Genomic DNA, 20,749 nt, shown 5'->3' on the forward strand with positions numbered 1-20,749 from the left:
GCCTGTCCATAGAATATGTTAAAAGAAGCTTTTTTTTTTAAGACATTTATTTATTCTTCTAAAATATATACACATCTTTTTTTTACCTTATCAAGCAGAATTGCTGATATTAAGGCTTTAATTTTCAAAATTGAATGAATTACAACTGTATTCCATACTGATTTCCATTCTAAATTTTAGTATGTCATATACCAGGTTATTTTTAAAATTATTTCTGTAGTTCCTGTTATGTGCAGGAATTTGAAATGCTATGATAAAAACAAATAGGTATGCAATTGCTTCAGATATTTTGCTAAATACAAAATAATAGGATGTATGCCAGATATAATTGCTTCTAAATCAAAGCATAATTGATTGTGACTATGTTTTTCTAATGTTTCCTTCTAAAAGCATATGATTTAAATTTCAAGATCTGCTGCAATTTAAAATTTCTATCAACATTATATTACTCTAGTTTATTATAGAATATTGTAGAATATTTAGATTAAAAAAGAAAAAGGAGCAATCCTCCTCCCCCCTTTTAAAATGCAATTAGTGTGGTAAGGTAAAGTAACACAATATGTACTGAATAAGAGACCTACCTTGCAACCTCTGTGCTTTTGTCCAGTTTTGGTATAGCTTGATCAGATGCCCCTGGAGTCTTCCCCTGAAATCTACAAAACAAATAAAGATTTGTCCCAACTGTTAACAGAAGAGGCAAGGAAACTTCTCTCTGTGCCTTGGGAGACATGTCATATCAGAAATCCACTCTATGTTATATTGCTAAAATAAAAAACAAGGAGATGGCATAGATCACTGCTTGGAATTAGGTAGCTGTCACCAGCAGAAGGAAAACTGGGCTTTAGCCCAATTTTGTACCGTTACAAAAACATACAGAAGCAACAGAAGCAACAGAATGATTTCAGTCTCTGACACAACTATCTTAAACTACAGTTTGTGCAAAGATATCATTTTCATTTGCATCCCAAATACTTGATGCCTTCATACCTTGAAGGTATATTTCTACCCACATACTTAATACCCACATACTTAAACTTGGCATACAAAAGAAAGCCTGCTCTAGGGAACAAAAAGGTCTGAACTAACTGAATGCCTACGAAGAGATGTAAACCTATCTTTATAAAGGGATGTAAACCGTGCTATCAAAAGTATCTGGAAGCTTTTACCCTTTAGATTCCTCTGCGGCTATAGCTTCAGCATAAAACTATAAGGTGTTTGTGCAGCTACTTTTGTATAAGGACGCATCACTTGCTACATTTATTTTTGTATTGTGCCTAATAATATTCCACCTAAAACCTGGATGCTTTCATATTTACCTTGCGTATACGCCTGACTGTAAATATCCATGTAAAATGCCAGTAATTAAGTATTGCCAAAGTCATTGCTTCCACCTGCGTGCAGTGGAAGTTCCTGCTGTACCTCACACTCCTCTATAGTAACCCTGTGTTTTGTGGAACAAAATGTTTTTCCAAAGAGCAGTAAGATAAGTGCTATCTTCTTCAGCTTTTACTCTAAAATAACCAAATGAAGAGCCTACCTCAACACTTTTGAAGAATGCGATTTTCCTGTTCCTGCAGATAGGAGCCTCTTCTCTTCTCAGCATCACTGTTATGATGGCAACTTCCTGTTTGATTGGATGCTCACTTACTCTTTCTGTTATACCAGAGATAGTGAAGAAGAAAAAGTTTGTGATTTAATATTGCTTTCACAGAACAATTAAAATACTTTTTCTATTAAAATAGTCTTATTTATATCCAACTAAACTGCCTAGATATGATTCTTATAAAAGAGTGGAAATGCTGGGTATTTTATAGAATAGGGAGGTCGCAAGCTATTGGTTTGGAAAAGAATGAGTGGAAATCGCTTCTGAAGAGGAAGGTCATCTTCAGTGTACATAGACAAATACTGCTAGATTTTCTTTAAGAACAATAGGTAACTATCCATCACTTCTATTTCAAAATTGCTTGGAACAGCCTTAGTCTAGTATTTTCCCCATGCAAACAAGGTCTAAAAATGCTTCTGTTTTTGCTTATTAGCATAAACAACTTCAACAACACATTGGAAGTGACTTTACATGTTTGCCTTGCAATTTATTAATAAGCACATGCTGCTTAATAAATTATTATTTTTTGTAGAAAGCGTTAAGAATTTATGTTTGGGAGGGAAGGTTTTTTTCATTTTTGACAAGGGAGAAAATAGTTTGGGGGTTGAATTTTTTTCTCTTTGTATCTGCTGTAGACATCTATATCTTCTATCAAGGTATCAGGTACAGCAGAAAAGGAGAAACTTTCCAAAGGTCAAAGGAAAACATCCTTTCAATACAATGAGACAGTGAATCACTGAACAGGGAACCCAACCCTAGAAAGTCACATTGACTGTGAATAATTTAAAGAAGCAAAAACAGTACCCAGTTTTGCTTTATGATTTCACATGAGAATGATGGCCTTACCCTGCAACAATCTAGTCCTCTAGATTTTTCTGGTGATCTGTATGTGGCCTGTCAGGGCTTCTGGACATTTGCTGAGCATTGATTTTTCTGCACAATGTGAATTAATGGAGAATTTTAAATCCTGAAGTCTCTTCTCAGACCTACTCTTTTAAACGGCATTGTAGAGAGAACGTTATCAAACTGGTGATATGAGTGACTGACAAAGGATCGGACTGTGCGAGTGCTTGGGGTCATTGCACAAGCTGGAACAATTGAAGCTAAGGAAGAAATGAGAAATTACAGGGAAGTGCAAAACACTGTTTTATCCAGCTTGAAACCGGATGACTTTGGGAACCAAAAGGTTCCTCTCCTATGACAGCTTTCAGATAACCCTCACAGACTTCAGCTGGCACCAGCCGATGCTGTGAAGTTAGAATTCTGTCACTGCTGGCCTTTTCTGGCTTTTTTTCCAGGGGAAAAAAAAGAGGTCAGAATTGCTAAAATAAAGTGAGCATAAGTTTTCAAAAAGGTTAATATTTTAAAACACTTGTTTTATATTTCCTGATGTGACCTCCAGTCCCAGGGAAACAAAAGTGAAGGTGAGAACAGAAAGCCAAGAACTAATATTGACACAGAGTGATCCCAAGTTCAGTAATGCCAAACCTGAGTTTGCAAACCATTGGGCTGCACAAAACTCATGACCTGTTTAGGGAGAATAAAAAAAGAAAAAAGAATAAAGCTTTTTATTTGCCTTCTGGTTTTTGAGCCTGTATTCACAAGCTTCTGTCTGCAACTGTGGAGACCAGAACCTTACTGTTTTGTTTTAGTGAAAGACAACATATAAAACTCCCAAAGTTTTATATACATACTCCAGTATAAGGGGAAAAATTATGAGTTAGTTAATGAAATTGTGAAAGTTGACAAAATTTCAGGTACTGGAGACATAGGGCAAAAATCCACTACTATTAAGTTATTGCTTAGGTACTGATGTAAAGGCTAAGCCTTCTGTAGCCCTATTTTAGTGCAACTGCTGTGGTCAGTGGGTGAATGAGATTGTAAATAGGGCTAATCCTACCTCCTATTCCCTCTTTGCTCCTCCAATTCCCACTGTTGTTTTCTTCCCATGCCTGCAGTGCCTTTTACTCAAAGTCCTGCTTCCTGCTAGACTGGCTCCCCGTATATCCACAGGCTCTCTGCCTTTGTTTCCCCAGTTCTGCTGCGTTTATAAATTTTTTAAAGTAAAAAGTTAAAATTTAATTAAAAACTAAGAAATTCTGCTGAGCTTTGTATCTTCTCTTAGAATCATTCATCTTGACAGTGCTCCTAATGTTCTCAGATTCAGGCACTGTCTCAAATGTGCATAAGCACCCTGAGAGGTGAAGGAGTGACATTCATATGAATTTACTTCTTTTGACTTTCTGTCCAGGGTTCTTCTGCACATGAAATGCTTTCCTATTTATACTTCTGCTCACTTTCTTCTTCCTTGCTCTGATAAAGAGGGCTAGCATGAAGGGCTCCTCAGTGACGACAGCCTTTGTGTGGGGTGAAGGGCAGGGAGGTGCGATACCCCATCCAGGATGGAGAAAGAGAGATGAAAAGCCAGACACGCAAGGAAGCATATTCGCAGCATGAACATTAGTAACTGGTGCCTACTCAACACTCAAAGGTTGGTGTTCTTGGCCAAGTCAAATCAGCTGATCACAGCTGCCAAGACCGATCAGCATGTCTGCTATATAAATTTAGCAGTCTGACCCAAAAAGCTGCCTGTGGTAAATGACAGTTCTTAAAGTTTACCTTCAGGTTCCTATACTGTTCACATGGTCATAAAGCTCTTCTGCCCTGAAATCCCAGAGTGACTGACCATTCACACAGTTGGACTTAGAATTCAAATTCTTCTTTCAAATGACTGGCCTGTTCCCATTTTCATTAGGCTTTGGTATGTTTAGTTTTGTACTTTAGTTTTAGTACGTGTTCCATATCAGCAATCCCATGATATTCCTTAGTCACAGTACCCCCAGGGTTTCTGGGGATTTTGTAATCATTTAATAAAATGTGAGATAATGGATATTTGAAATACTGATCAGATCAGTGAGTAAAAGTTGTTTTGGGAGCTAGGGGAGCCACTGGCTCGGTATTTGCAAGGAGCAATACTTCTCCCCTCTTCAGCTCACTCGCACGTCTCTGTGGGGGTAGTAGGCCCATGGCATTATCAAGCAGCTCCACTGCTTCTGAAAGCTGCAACTGCTGAGGAGAAAGAAGGTCCTGCTGCAACGGCTTTGGGGCAGAAATGGGTCTTATGAGACTGGGTGGTGAAGCTCCCAACCCCTGGTGGAGAGAAAAGTAGTGATGGGGAGAATCATGTCTTTTATCCTCTTCCCTTTGCCTAAGTTTTGCAGGCTTCCAGCAACTGCTGAACTTTGTTGGTATTTTTCCTTTTGGGACTGGCAGACAGACAGGCAGACAGATGAACTTTTCTTTGTGGAATACTGAAGGGCTGTTCTGGGCATTCAGGGAAAGGGTTACTCAGATCCAAGAATCTGCTTTGGAAGTGTATTTCTGTATGCTAATAAATGGAACTGAATTTCTGAAAAGTCTCAGTATCAGCACAGTATATAAATTTTTAGCATGTAGAAGAAAGAGAAGTTCATAAACTCTTTTACTGTAGTAATTGTTGCTATTAATAAGTCTTTATTATTATCTCTAAAATGAAGTAATATTGCAAGCTACTTGTGCTTGCTGCTTAGTTTTACTTAATTGTCCGGTCATTTGAGTCAGCAATGACTAACCTGCATGCCAAGTCCACATGCAAATATGCTCCCCTGCTCTGAGGGGGACTATTAGTTAGCAAGCTGCCCATTTAATTCTGAACACGTGTGAACTGCTCTGTAGTGTGAATATGCTGGCCCAGCAGACTTGTTTCGGTGCCAAAATGCCTCACAATCAGACGTAATTGTTCAGTGTCACATCCCTTTTCAGGGAACTCTCCAGACAGGGTACACGCTTTGTTTTCTTCTCTCTGAGCCATCATCAGGTGCTCAGAGATCCAGGAAGTGAAACCCGCTCAGAGACTTGGGAGTTACTTTGCATGGCTTACACACAACCTCCCTTCCCTTCCAATTCTGAGGTGGAAATGGCCATGAAAGCATTTAATTGTCACTCTTCCCCCTCCTCCCGCCTTCCCTTTAGTTTCAAAATAGCCTCTGAACTTGCATTTCAGAGGGTTATACTGGGAGCTGTGGGAGTGAAATGCACATAAAGTAAGATAAAAAAGAAATGAAGACCCCTCCGCCCCCAATTCTTTAGTTAGGGCACATGATATCTTCTGGGGTGCTAACAGTGTGATGCTATGAGTATGAGGCCCTAACATACAGTACAGAGCCCTACCCCCACGGCCCATAATTTCCAGTGGGGTGGACCCAAGGAGCTTCAGCCCTGGGAGGTACCAACCTGCACACACTACATCAAGAGCTAAGAGTGGTGCATTATGAGGCTGTTTGTGGTACAGGTAGTACTTTGTGGCTGATGATGGTCTAACATTATAAGCATGGTGAGGTTTGCAGGTGGAGAGAGTATCTTTCATGAGATCAGCCAGTAGAATTGAAAAAAACTGATCAAGCTTTCAAGCCCATGAACTTGCCTTTGGGTTGGAAACAGAAGCTTCATTATGGAGCTTCAATATACCAATGTTGCAATGCTGTTGTAGAACTGAAGAAACCCAAAAGCTTGTCCAACCTTTCCAGCTGTACCAATTAGTCTAACAAAAGACGCCACCTTTACCTTTAAACTTTACAGACATAGCAGTATCCTGCTGCACAATTAAAAGGTATGGGCCGACTTTACTGAAAGGAACAATATATCTTAGCATCACTAATTCACTGGCACAGTGGGATGGATCCAATCTGTCATGCTTCCTTGAACTTCTTCAGGTGGGAGGACAGAAGCAGCTGTATCTCCCACCAAGGTGTCAGAGAAATCCAGCAGACTAGAAGCACCAAATTAAAGTATTTTCCAGGCACTCAGCTGGGCTTTCAGCAGCTCACTCTTCAGGCTGCAGTGGGCAGGTGAAGGGTAACAACAGGCTCCCCAAAGCCCTTGGTTATTGCTGAACAAATCCAGCTCTATATCTCTATAAGCAGCAGAAGGTGAGCAAATACGAAATAATGTAAAAGGTGAGAACAGGGCATTACATTGTCATTGCTCATATGGAATCATCCTATCAATCATCACCTTTGCTTTCGTTTGTCTAGCACATTTTTATGGACGGTATTATAAGCTCAATATAAATATAGATGTTCCTATAACATTACAATGACCTCTAGTTTCACTTTTTTGTGGGGCTCTACTGCAATGAAGCCTGCAGGATCTTCCCTTCCCTTCAGCACTCTTCCCCATCTTTATTTTGTTTTCACTTGCTGAGGATGGAGCAGTACCCAGTTTCAGAGCTGTACTCTGGTCAGGCAGAATGAGGTCTGTCAAAAAAAAAAAAAAAAGGCATTTCCTTCTGTCCTGGGGGGCTTGGGCTTCAGCAGGGCAGTGAATAGGACTTGATATTTTAAAATCAGGCAGAATGCATAGTCCTTTTGTGGTTCACGGTATGATGGATGATTGTGCATTGTTCTCTTAGCAGTTTATTAGTCTGATGTTTCATTTGCTTTTGCATTTTTGAATGGAGATTTCTGCATAGCCAACAGGCTAGGGAAGCCCCAGAAGCTGGCCTATGACTCAGTACTACATACAATTGGAAACTTGGGACAGACCTTTTTCTTTTGATAAATGCTAATTTCTTGAAACTGAGTTGTGCAAGGGACATCAATTTGAGGTGGGGGGAGGGTTGCACTTTTTTGCTGTAGATTATACTGTTATATAACCCTAATTTTGGCTGATATAAAATGGAATGAAGAATAAAAAAAAAAGAAAACAAGAATGAAATATTTTGATTCACTGGATTTTAATGCTGTTTAGTGGGAAATTCCCATTTTTCATTCCATTTTGGAATGAAGCAATTTTTGCAATAGATGAGACATTTTGAATTCTGACCAGCTTTGTGTGCTGCTTTGCCTTGCTTGACCTCCTCTTTCCAAATGGTTGGGCTGTGCAACTTTTCTGTGGTGTTACCTGTTTATGAATTGTTAGAAATGTTGTCCAAGTATCTATCAGCGTGGAGAAAAGAGTGCAGCAGCAGCAAGTGACTTCTGCTAAGAGAGGATGCCTGGCTAATGGAAGGAAAAGGGCTGGCTTCAGTCCTGGTTTTGGAAAGTTTGAGGGGAGAGTTTCAGTAACTCTTATTTATTACTTGCATGGCAGTGGCCTCTGCAGAAAGGACAGGTGACAAAGAGAGTTAATAGAGAAAGAAAGCAGAAGAGGGGAAAGGAAAAAATAAATTAAGGAAAAAGAAATGTCGATAAAGTTTTCACCGCAAAAAAAAGGATTAAAATTACTGAAAAGTTTATGAGAGGAAGAAAGGAAAAGAAATTCTGAGCAAGTAAAGGTGGAGGAGGTACAGGTGACTCAGTGCTGGCTTAAATATGCTGGAAGAAAAGAGGACAAGATGGCAGTGGTCGAGAGGCTACGGAAACTAAAATTATAGAGAAAAGTGTGGAAAAAAAAGGAAAGAAAAATCAAGTGAGGACAAAGTCAAAAAATATTTTCTAGTAATTTTATGGAAACTGAACAGCAGGTCTGGGTATGAGGAAATTTTTCTGTGTATTGAGAAAGTAGTAAGCACTCTGACTTTTGGTACGTTTTCCTGTCTATTTTGCCATCTTGAGAGGCATGGTATTGCCCTAACGTCTGATAACAGGAGCAGTCTGTACTCCGAAATTCCAGCAGTTTTAATTTAACTGGCAACCACAGACATCACAGGGCAGGAGTATCATACAATTATTCTTTAATTATATGATTAGTTAATAGGGTTTCCTATTAAACACCATGTAACTACGTGGAGATTACTGTGTAATTACCTTCAGTGGATCTAAAACTAATTAGCATATAACCTGTATTCTTGCCTTGTGGTTCAGCAGGCTGTAATCTTGTAATGATATGGTACTCACTGAGTTGTTATCCTGCCACTACATACTAATTTCCATGTAGTTAAATGGACAGTAGTTTCCATACAAACAATATTTGTGCTCTGTTACCAATTGCACTATAAACTTGTGCCCCTGTTGGCTTCAACAATGACTTAAACCAATTACGTTTTTAAATTGGCTTTGTGAAATGTGTTGTTATATCCTTTACTTGCTGCTACACTGTAAACTCAGCTGGATGTGAGCTGTAAAAACAATCATAAGACGGGCAGCTTAATTAGCTTCATTCATTTGCTCTGTTGCTCCAAATCTAGTGTGAAATGCGCACGTCCGTGTTACTGATGTTTATGGCTCATTTGTGGAAAGCAAGAGAATTCTGGGTAGTAAGTGCTGAAGAACACACTAGTTCAATAATCATAATAAAATGATGTACAGTTTAAGGATAAGCATCTCCAGCCAAAGAAGGAGTTTGAGGAGAGGTAAACTTTTTTTGTGTGTTGTTTCTCTTTTAAAATTCGGCTGAAATATTGGTGAGTGAAACTAGCTTGGATGTTAACAGAGGCTGGGTTATAACTTTTGGTAGATGAATAAAAATATTTTAAAGTGTTGGTTCTATGTTTTTGCATATATAAGAGCACATGAGCTGTTAGTTTTGCAGTATATTCTTTGCTATTCAGGTTCTAACAAAGGGCTCCATCATACCACGTGATAGGACAGCAAAAATGACCACTATGAATATAGTTGTTTGACTTTTCTGCTTGTTTATTTTTTCATTTTACCATTTCCCTTTCCTTTGCAGTGGTTTTCCCTGTCAGAATAGAGCCACAAACTATTTTTCCTTGGCCAAGAGGTGAGTCAAAGCCAAATTATACATAGCAGGACTTGGTCTGTGTAGGACACAAAATTTCTCATCCTGTGGGTTATAAATCTGTGTCACTTTATACAAGAGTGGTGTGAACTACAGCTATTCCTCCTCCAACTTTGAGATTTATCCAGTAGTCTGCTATTAAATGAATAGTGTTTTTCAGGGATTGCCTCTTAACTTTGGTAATAATTTCTGCACTGATAGTTTTTACTGTGCATAGTATGTGATTTCAGAAGGTAATGCAGATTATTAGGATATCAACATGTACCTTGTCAGTGGCTTTTTGCAATATCTCTCCACCCCACCAGTCCTCCTGACTGGTGACTGTAAAGACAGGTATTTTGGTCAGTCAGACAACAGCAACATTTTCACTGGATTATTTAAAATATTAAGGAGAGGAGGTGAAGGTTCTAACTTGTACTTTGTGGGGGGAGTCCCTGCAATTTTGACTCTATGTATCATTTGCAAGCAGGAGTGTGGATGTAACTAAAATAAAGCTGTGCCTCAAATCCCAGGAGTTATATATGAATCCACCAGCAGGACTTCCATGAGTCTCCATGTAATGTAGTGTGAAATTGTTCTCAGACGCAACATAAGCAAACGGAGAGTCACAGCAGCCCTGTCATACTCCCAAACCATGGAGCAGTTTCAAAGATTGCCATCCTGTAATCAGGAGCATGAATGGGATGCAGTCTTCGCAGATTGTGCTGCTGGGCCACCATGAATTCACCTTGCTCATGGTGGTTATATCTTTCTTACCTTTACAAGACAGTGTCAAAACTGAGAGGGAGCCAGAGACCTTTGCCCTAGTGTCCAAGCCAGCTCTCGCACCTCAGTGCCTCAGTTCCTATCGCCTCTGTGACCTGAGCACTGGACCCACCAAAGGGCCGAGGTTACAGCCAGACCATGCTGGAGGCCTGCTCCAGCAAAGGCTGCCATCCACATTCATCTGGAGCTGTTTGCAGTGGTCCTGGGAGATGTGCCTAGATCCAACAGGAAAGGCACCGTGGCAGTGTGCCCCTCCAGAGTCCAGGCCCTGTACGCAGCCCTGTCTCCCTTTCACCAGAGCACCACAGCCCCTGCAGAGAGGAAAGGGAGTGTCCAGGCCCTGGGCACCACCAGCCCTGCCTGTCCATGCCCACCGCGCGGCCTCCCCCCACTGCCCAGCCCTGGCCCCACTTCAGCCCAGCCGAGCTCTGGGCTGTCAGTCCCTGCCCCACAATGCTGCAGCAGTGCCGGGTCCAGCAGCGGTGCCCTGTGCCTGGGGCTGGGGCTGCCCCAGCTGCCCCCGGTGCCCTGCTCCCTTGGAGTGGTTGGATGCACCCTGGCAGTAAGGCCCAGCCCTGCTGCCGCCGGGAGCCCCCACAGCACCGGTACCGGCCCCAGGGAGCTGCCAGCCACATGGCACCCTGGCAGGGAACAGAAGACATGAGAGCAAGGAAGAGCAGGAAAGACACCTATGGAGCCTGTGTTTCTACGGCTTAGGAAAAGATAATAAATGCAGGCAGAAAAAGAGAAAAGAAGGCTTCAGTATTGCTTACACAGGAGCCAGCCAGGGATTTTCTTGGCTGAAATTTATGCTGAGACCAGGCAGATTGTGAGCAGACTGCAGCACCAGAAATGGGCGCCATGAACCTTGTACAAATATTGATGAGTGGTAGGTTTTCCCAAAAAGCATTCATGGCACAAGGTCACTGCTGACTATACAGGGCTTACTGATTGCCCTGTAGGTCCTGGTGACTTCCTCCAGAGACCCTGGAGCCCAAACCAGGGTCTGGTTCTTGCATCAAGCCATGGGGGAAAGTGATGGACTTCTCCATGAACTTTTCCACAGATATCCTCAGGATCATTTAGGCTGATGAGTGGCTGATGCACATGGGTGGATGAGAAGGACCTGTTTGCCCTGATGCACCTGGCAGTGTGCAGGCAGACCGGAAAGGAAGGGGTATTTAGCCAGATGTATGTCTACAGGGGACAGGCCTGAGTCTGAAGTACATGAATCGTGTGTCCTGTCAATCTCCTGTTATAGCCACACTGGTATACTCCTAGGCAACTGTATGGGATGGCGTAGTTAACTACGGACACAGTGATTTGCTGCCTGTACCTGTGTCTGGCCTTTTCCTCTGTCCTGCTTAGCTGCATGGTCTGGGCTCTATCCAGCTGAACTCAGACGCTCATGTCTATCTTCCCGAAGACTAGCTACACAACATCTATCTACTGTTTCTCTGCCTCCTACAGTGCTCCCAATACAGGTATCTCTTAACCTAAACTAACTTAAAACATGTAACTCTAGTCTAAAAAATTGCTCTTCATTCTCGCTCTCTGCCATAATGATATGCTAAGTCCCGGGACAGGGTGATGTTGAAGATGTCAACATTTTTAGAGTGGTGAGTGAGCTTCGTGAGCAAGGTAGGTTGATTGTGGTTTGGGTCCTTTCAATTCTCCTTCTGTCCTCCAAATTGCCTGTGGCCTGTTAGCTTCTTGTCATCTGCAGATGTAATAAACGTACTTTATATCCCATCATTCAGGTTGTTAATGAAAATATTCAGTAGGCATGGACCCAGGCAGACCCCTGCAAACCTCGCTACCCAACCTCTATCTCCTTCCATTTTGACAGTGAGATACTGATGGTTTTAAGTATATATTTTTCCAGCCAGTTCTGCACCCATCTTTTAATAGTTTCATCTAGGCTGTATTTCCCTAGACTGCTTGTGAGAATGTCATGCAAGACAGCATTAAGAGCCTTAATAAGTCAAGATATATGACATGCACTTCCTCTTTTCTACCTACCATGTCTGTTTCTTTGTCAGAGAAGGAAATTACAATAGTTTGACATGACTTGTTCTTGACAAATCCATACTGGCTTTTACTCACCTCTCTCTCTGTCTCTGTCTCTCTTTCTCTCTCTTTTTTTTCCTGAGTAGTTAGAAGTAGTTTGTTTATTTGTTTGAATATTTGTCTAACTGCTATAAAGTGTTTTTTGCTGCAGAAGCCTGCTCTGATTTTTTTAACAGTTATATCAGTTAGCTTAATAAAATGCATTAGCTCTCCCTACTAACACTTTCTTCCTTATAACTCTACACCATAATAGCTACAAAATTCTGCTACTGCTACAATATTTCCCCATAAGTTGAAATTTTGCTGACTGGTCTGAAATTTCCTAGCTCCTCCATTTGCCTCCTTTAAACAAAAGCACGATATTGCTCTTGTTTTCCTTTTCCTGGACCTCATAACTCACCATCTATGAGCTCTGAGAGATAATGTCAGGAGCTAATGCTCCTGATATCATTTCACCTGCTTCTTCAAGTATCTTATGATGAAATCACACTGGCCAGGTGAACTGAAAACATCCAACTAATCTCTAATGCTCTTTTCCCTTTTCTAGGCAGAGATATTAACCCCTGTGTTGTTGGCACCAATAGCATTAGTCAACTGACTGCATCTAAAGGAATTAGATGCTTTGACCTTTTTAGGATCTTCTGCTGACAGCTCGCTTCTCCTATGAGTAGCAAATCATCTCTTTCCTTGGCCTTCTTTTTACTAATAACCTATTTATAGAAATATACCCTTTTGTTGCATGGATGTTCTTTCATAACTGTATCTCATTCAGTGCTTTTCTGATTTTGTCCCTACCTTTATTTTATATTAATTCTTTTGAGACCTAGTATCCACATTCTGTATGCTTCCTTCTTGTGTCTGAGAGCAAGGAAGAGCTTATGATACAGACAGATTTTGGGAGATGAGCACCACCTTGTAGTTAAGTATTCTAAATATTTAATAAATACATTAGATGCATAAATATTTAGGAAACATTTAGGAATTTAGATGTGCAAGTGGGGACAGGTTTGGTGGAACTAGAGTCCTTCCTGAGTTGCACATGATCCTTACAGTGAAGTGGTTGTTCTCTGCAGCACTTAATGCCCAGTTTTTTTGCAGTTTACTTGGGTTTGATGATGTGATTTATCATTTCAAAGTAGCCCGAGGAGCTGAGGTGATGCAGCTTCGCTGGTGAACAGAAAATTCTCTTGGCCTACAGTAAAGCTTCAGGATAAACTTTGAGGCACCTTTTATCTTTCGTCTTGTTTGTATCAGCCTTCATTTTTCTCTGTCACTTTTCCCCCATTTCACATCTCCACTTTCTCTCCTCATCTATCCTGAGGTGTCAGAAAACTGTGGAAATCTATGTGGAGGCTGGGAAAGCCTAGTATGTCATAGGTAGCCTGTGGCAGGTGCTCTCCTTAGGCTCCTGATGGCATGCCTGTTAATGGGCTCAGAAAGTGCCAGTACCTGGAAGGTTTCATAGTGGCAACTGAGCTTTCCTGAGTGAGCTTTCTTACTCCCAGAGAGTTGTCGGCTGCATTAATGATGATGCCTGCTTGTGATGTCCTCCTTGAAATTTGGACTGAAATCTAGAGCAGAGCAGGACCACATGTAATGCCTGAATCTGGGATGCCTATAAAAGACTTAGGGAAGCAAATGAGGAGAGGTGCTTGGGGCAATTCAGTCGTGACCTTGTTGCTCATTAATTTGAAGCCTCCAAATGTGACAAATCTGAACATTTCACCACTACTGTAAAAAAGATCAGAAAGTTTCTTTACTTGTGCATATACTTCAGTTCTGATTTCTACTGTGAAATAAGTGATCTGTAATTAAGCTGTTTTATCTGCGGTACCTCACTGAAATCTGATGTCTGATGAGAAGATGAATATGGCAATACTAGTTTTTGCTTCTTCTCTGGGTCTGAGATGTACTAAATATCTTATCAGACATATTGTGCAGTTTGGGATGACATTGAACCAGGCCTCAGTGAAGAAGATTTGCTTGTTTGCTAATGAGATCAATGTTGGGGGCAGGCTTTGTTGCTGTCAAGTTTAGTTCATGATGTTTTGTGTTGTCTGTTTTTTTCCTGTGTGTCAGTAACAGGTTTTTGCAGCACACAAAATCTGGCTCTCTGGAATCTGTTTTTTTATGTTAACCTCTCTCCTCCTATGCAGAAAATCTGATTGGAGTTGTGATAATATTGATGATTTCATCATGGGGCGATGAATGGAGGAATGGTTGTCTGTAGACTCTCAAATGCAAGAGAAGGACAAATTTGTGGGATATCTTAAATTCAAATCTGGGAACAAGTACAGCTTGTTCCTGGGCTAGTAACAGGAATAATAAAAGAATGGTGTCCTAAAAACAACATAAATTTAATAAAAATGACAATAAGAATGGGTAGAGTTCACTTTTCAGCAGAAAGTGAAATTGTCAATGGCATAAAAAGTTTGATTTCTTTAAACTTCATTTTCACACAAGAGTTCTCCTGTTTTCCCCGCTCTGAATGGGAGATGGAGAAAAAATCCTGGAAGGGAGCTGGCGCTGACATTTTACTCATGTCTTAACCAGAGCTCTGAAGTTAATTCTTGACCATGTATCAGTGAAGAAATACCCTGGGTCTCAGTTGTCCTTGCCTATATAAAGAGCTGAGTCATTTAGCAACATCACTCCCAGATAGGGTTCATATGTCAAGAAATAATGAGGGAAAAATCTGTACTTTCATCTTTTGTTGTTTCTGCTCCCAAATCTCAGACATTCATATGGGATCAGACACCTTGGCTTACCTGCTTCTGGAAGGGGTGCCGTGGTCTGGATGACAGAGCAAAGGCGTTTTTGAGTTGTCCCCATGAGAAAGGAAAAGCTGCTTAACATATGTATTTTAATTTTGTTTGGAATTGTTTATTATATTTGTTAATCTCTTTCCTTTCTCTTTTTTAAGATACGGAGAATTTTAAGAGAATACATCTCTTCCACCTATACCTCTGAATCTCAGTTGTGAGCAGACCATGGTTATCTGGCAACAGCTGTGTGTGAAGAACTTTGCTGAGGAGCTTGCCTGTGTTTTTTTTTCAAACATTTTCTTGTTTTCCTTTCTTTTGCAGTGACTCAGTAGACACAAGATCACCCAGAGCATTATAGCCTGTTTAAACTATATGGTTATTCTGCCACACTTGAAATAAAGAAGCAGAAATTGGTTAAAAACTTCTATTAGCCATGTTGTATGTCATTCTCTCCAGTAACTTTCACTTGAAATGTTCACCCTGCAGATGTTAAAAGTGTAGGTGTCAAAATCATTGTCTGCTTGAGCTGGTTCCTCCAACCTTATTACGAAAGCATTATTGGATTGTGTTTATTGTTGTGTTTATTTACATAGCTCATTCTTCAAAAAATTTGAATTAAATTCTAAGTTTTCTGTTGTTTCACTAATGTGTATTTGATGAAAACTAAGGTAGTGTCCTACTGACAAGGTTAGAGCTTGAACTTCGAGTGCAGACTTGGACCGCTGCCACCTGTGACTCTGCTACATTATATAACAAAGCAAGACAAATGTGTTCTGCATTGATAATATCCCATACTTAACAAACCTGGCCAGAATTGTACTCATGCTGTCCAAGGTATCATTAAATAGAAATTACATTTGTGTGAGAATAACAGCACAGATAAAGGGGAAAAAAATGGCAAATTAAAGAATGTTTGAAAGACATACTTTTTCACAAAAGTGCAAAGAGAGAGTGGGACTCTGCAGTTGTATATTATTTTGGTCAAGAGTTTAGCAAATTCAAGAAAGGGACTAACCATGCATAGGAACTTCAAGCACAGAGTTATCGTAATGCTTATAAAAGGTAGGACATTCAGTCTTTGAAAAGAATATCAAATCTTTGTGCTTCTATGTTTAGGCCAGTGACTTAACACTTTGGGCGATATCATGTCCCTTTTCTTTACCTGCCAAAAAACCTAGGTGTTTAATCTAAGCTAATCTTCTAAACATTCTCTTGAATGTTTTCTTGAGAAAAAAAAAAGATGAGGAGATATTTTGTTGGCATTTTAACACTTTGGTCCTGCAATGAGATCTGTGTTTATCTGCATCAGACCAGTACTTCATCTGGTGCAGACAGCAGGAGCTCCACTGACCACGCAGAGCTATGATAACCAATGCCATCTGTGAATGAGGCCTGCTGAATTCAGTACTGGGGATCAGGGTGCAGAATCAAATCACGTAAAGCTCCTTCAGGACTGGAACATGAATGTGATCTATGGTGATTACTTTTCTAATATCATCTGTGTCTAGACAGATGAGTATGTTCTTGTTAGCTGACGAGTTGTGTAAACGGCATTGGTAGGAATGTGTCTTCAGACAACTATTTACTTCCTCTGAGAACTGCATTTATGATGTTCCATGAAGACTGTACACAATTCAATAGATGCTGAAAAGCCTCTGAATGTTGTTCGTAGTCTTGATGCTTTATTTTAAATAGGATGTCATTACAAGAATCCCAAAGACAGATAGCTTTCCCTGCTAGCTTGCAGTCACTCTGCAATTATATGGAACAGACGCTGAAATGATATTGGTGGCGTCTCACTGTTACATTTTGCTGCTGCTATGATCTAATATATTTCAGCAACAAGCAATTCCCCCTGCATTTTGTATTCATCAGATGTTGACATTAACACAGTCACTTCTATCAGCTATAGCCAATTTTTTTCAAACTTGAAAAATGTTTTTTAATCTACAAAAACTGCTACTATATTGCCATAACTGTAAAGGTGGATGTTACCCAGTACAAAGGCAGAATGAGATCTTATCATTTAAATCCTTAGCCTGAGTGTTAAGTTACATATAAAGGCCATTATGGAGCCAAGTGTGCTGGGCCAAATTTTGCATGCTATATACTTAGCCAGTGGTGTTCTCTGTAAGCATCCCCTTTTGACAGAAACACCCAGCTGATGTGCACAATGATGTTTGTAGCTATCGTTCTAGTTACTTAGATTACTGATGTTGGCTTAAAAAGGCCTGTTGAGATTCCAGGCATCTTTGATCAAGTTAAAAAAAGGAATGAAAAAATTCATATACCAGACTTAACTCACAGATAGCACTACACTAATGCTACTGAAAAAATCTCTGTGAACTTCTGGTCTTCCCCAAATATGCTGTATCTCCCTTGGGGACATGTACTTGTTTACTTCACAGTGATATCAATTATCCTTAGAGAAGTTTGCAGTTCACAGTGCATCCTGTATCTTCTTTTCTGTCTTTGTGATATAAAAGTCTGTCAGGTTGGTTATTGGAATAGAAAGATTATGGAGTGCTAGAAAACAAAGAAATGTGTTTGTTTGTTTTTTTGTCCCCTTTGTTGTAAATCAAGAGAACAAGAAATATTGAAAAGGCATCATAGCAAAAGAGTGAGTAATATAGAGAGAAGTTCTGAATTTCCTAAGGGTGATTTAGATAATAATACACATGGAGAAACCTGAAAAAACACGGACAGTTTGCCCTACCTATCTATTTATTTCTCTACATATATCTGGCTTACCAACATCGATGGCTTCATATTGCAGAGAAAGTTCTTTTCACACTTCCTGCTGGTTGAAGATTTCATTTCTTGTACATCTCTAAAAATAAACAGAAAGATAAAAAAAAGTCTGGATGTGGCAATTTACCACCACACTGGGACTTCCTCTGCATATGTTCTGTGTTTTAAAACTGCATCAGCAATGGAAAACTACGCATACAGCATTTATTACTGACCCACACTCTCTCTTCAGTCACTGGGCAAAACTCACCGCTGGAATTTTTTTCCCTCTGTGCAGTTTGCACTGAGCCTGCGCCTTTGTGCACCGTACACAGCTGAACAGTCTTCAAGATCAAAGCCTCATGGCTGCACACGGTCTTGTTCCTGGCATGTCATACCAGGCCCTTTTCTGTGTGAATGCTTTGCTGCAGCAGAGACTGTGAGGAAAAATAACAAACCAAGAGCAAACCAAGGGGGAGGAAGGAGGCAATGCAGTGTGCTCTCATTTTTCTAGGCTTCTGCATGAAAGCTAATATGCACAACCTCCCTGGTTTGGGTAAGCCTTTTTTCATTACCATTGTTTTCCTTAGTTACTGTTCCTAGCTCAGTCATGCCTGGAGACCTCATTCACACTTCGCTTGTAAATACCAGTGAAAACATACAGGTTTCAGGCTAAGAGCAAGAGACTATTTCCAGTCACTCCCACTGTAGGAAACACACTCGTCAATTCACCAAACTTACACCTAGCCATCAGTAAAGGGAGATGTTCTGCAAGATACTGTGCAATGTCACCAGCCTGGGAGGTCTGCAAGAACTGTGAAAGCACAATGTTTCCCCCACTCCCATGGAGCTCTTCTTTGCTCGGGAATGACTGTTCTCAGCGACTGACACTCAGATCTGACAGACTCCTAAGGTACACTCATCTTACTCTGTTCTGCCAGGAGAGGCTGTGGCGCGGGACTGAGAGCAGAGATCACAGCTGAGACAACTCAGAAGAAACTCTAGGACTTGTAAAAAGATAGGCATGGTTTCCGAAGAGAAAACTATTGTGTGCATGGGAAAAAAAAAAAAACAACAACCTTTCTATGAGTGTCACAGAAGTTCAGTAATACCAAGAGCCATGGGGGAAAAAAATAGAGCCACCTTTGAATTAAAGTAGAGGCACTAACAGGAAAATACAATGAGGATCATTTCTATTTCAGCTGCAGCTTCTGGATGGAGCCAGGCTAAACCTTCCTCCATTTTCCCTTCTGATAAATCAGCTGTTGGTGGAGTAGGACTGCTAACACCCTGGCTAGTGGTTATACTGAAACACCAGGTTCCCACAGACAACATCTATTCACCTCAAGAACGTGGCAGGTCTGCGGAGGAAGGATCCTTGGTTTCCTCTCTGCAGAGAGGACAGAGATGATCAGCTGCAAACAGAAAAAGACTTCACATTAGAGTCAGGGAATACTCGTGGAGGTAAAGTCTGAGAATCTTTTTGTGCAGCTGCAGCAATAGCAGCTGAGCTGATAACACAACATAGTAGAGGATATAATCTCCAGTTTCATAGTAGTACTGCAACTTTTGTTCCTGGACCCAGCTGAGACATGGGGTGTTGAGAGTTGTGTGCTGGCAGACTCTCAGCTGCAGACAGCTGAGCCCCAGGTAACAGCATAGGAGTTTCAGAAGAGACCAGGTCTTTGGTCTGTCAAGCACATTTTTCTATCCAACTTCTAGAGGTGAATAGGCATCAGTATAATAACAGAAGAATAATAATTTGGTATTAAGTGGATTTACAATCTCTTTGTGCCTTCAGCCTTGCCCAGGGAAAAGTCCCATTAAATTCATTAAAAATTTGTATAAACAGAGACTTTAGGAATGAGTAAGAATGGGGATTAAAATTGCTTTTCTGTGTTTATTTATGGCAGTACTCTTTATATACCAGGCAAGTTACACTTTTAGGAATGATAGTGAAGAGTTCACTCTATAGGGAAAGCACTGGATTGGATTTAGAGGGGCATATAATAAGCTAAAGAGTTCAAAGAACTACTCTGCTTTAAAGCTTTCTTCAGTGTTTGCTTCTACTGACCTGTCTGTGTGGTTCTGCCAACTGGTAACCAGCAGGCTGAGGGCGAGTAGGACATTCTGAGATTTTCTCGCTCACTTGCATTGATGCTTTTTTTTATCTTATCATGAATTACTGTCAATAGCTGATTTTACTAGCTATGATTTTTACTATGATGAATAGCTGATTTCACTTCTCTAATCAGGAATCCCTCCCCTCTGCTAAATCATCCAGAGCACTTCAAAGCCATAGGAACCACTGTGGGACACCTCAGCTCTGGAAGGCTTCATGACAGTTAGGTCCACAGGTGTCCTATTGTAAATGCATGTTCTTATTGTTTCCTTCACTTCTCTTACCCCTTCAGGTTGTTTGCTTTGATCACTTAAGCTATCTGCTCTTAATTGGCTTCTAAGGTATCTACAAGCAGATTTTACATTTTCTTGTTTTTTTCATATAACCCAGAAACCAGTACGTGACTGGGGAGTCTCTAGCACAGTTGCTTACTTCCATTTTACCACCTTCATTTTTATCGATAAAAAATACTTTTGATTATTCCTTTGCCAAACCAGAAAAATCCCCTTCCGAAGTACAGATCAGGTTATGCGGTGTGGGCAGTGTCAAGCATCTACTTTTTCTTTCGTTCTGTTAATATGACTTTTTGTTGTCATTATCAACAGGAATGAGTGCTGATAACAGATAAATAGGGTATCAGTTAAATTCCATGAGTGACTTTAATGTTTGCATTTTTGCAGATGTTAGTGGTAGTAAATTCACTTAAACTCGATGACTGCTTTCAACTTCCATTAATGGCTGCTATCACCTGTGTTGTAAAGCTGAAGTTCATTCCACTGATGATAATCTTCATACATAAGTTGACTACAGAAGGCCCCTCAAACGCTTTTGAGTTACAGCCTGACTATGATGAATATTCTTCAGTGGGGGGATGATAACGGAGTACAGAAATCCACTAAAACAATATGAAATGAACCCTGAGTCTATTGTTCTCTCAGCTTAAGTTTTTCCCCTCTTTGACATACCAGTTCTTCA

The 20,749-nt window shown here is 40.5% G+C and overlaps 1 protein-coding gene across 1 annotated transcript in view; it reads left to right on the top strand.

Moving 5' to 3' along the window:
* The window catches only part of NUBPL (NUBP iron-sulfur cluster assembly factor, mitochondrial), a 139,212-nt gene extending 123,714 nt beyond the window's left edge, over positions 1-15,498 (top strand). The window contains exons 12-13 of the mRNA XM_067296710.1: positions 9,254-9,304; positions 15,081-15,498. Coding sequence (XP_067152811.1) covers positions 9,254-9,274 — 21 coding nt within the window. The 3' untranslated portion in view covers positions 9,275-9,304; positions 15,081-15,498. The remainder of the gene's footprint in view (positions 1-9,253; positions 9,305-15,080) is intronic.
* The last annotated feature ends 5,251 nt before the right edge of the window (positions 15,499-20,749 follow it).

Source organism: Apteryx mantelli, chromosome 4 (assembly GCF_036417845.1).
Source record: "Apteryx mantelli isolate bAptMan1 chromosome 4, bAptMan1.hap1, whole genome shotgun sequence".
NCBI lineage: Eukaryota > Metazoa > Chordata > Aves > Apterygiformes > Apterygidae > Apteryx > Apteryx mantelli.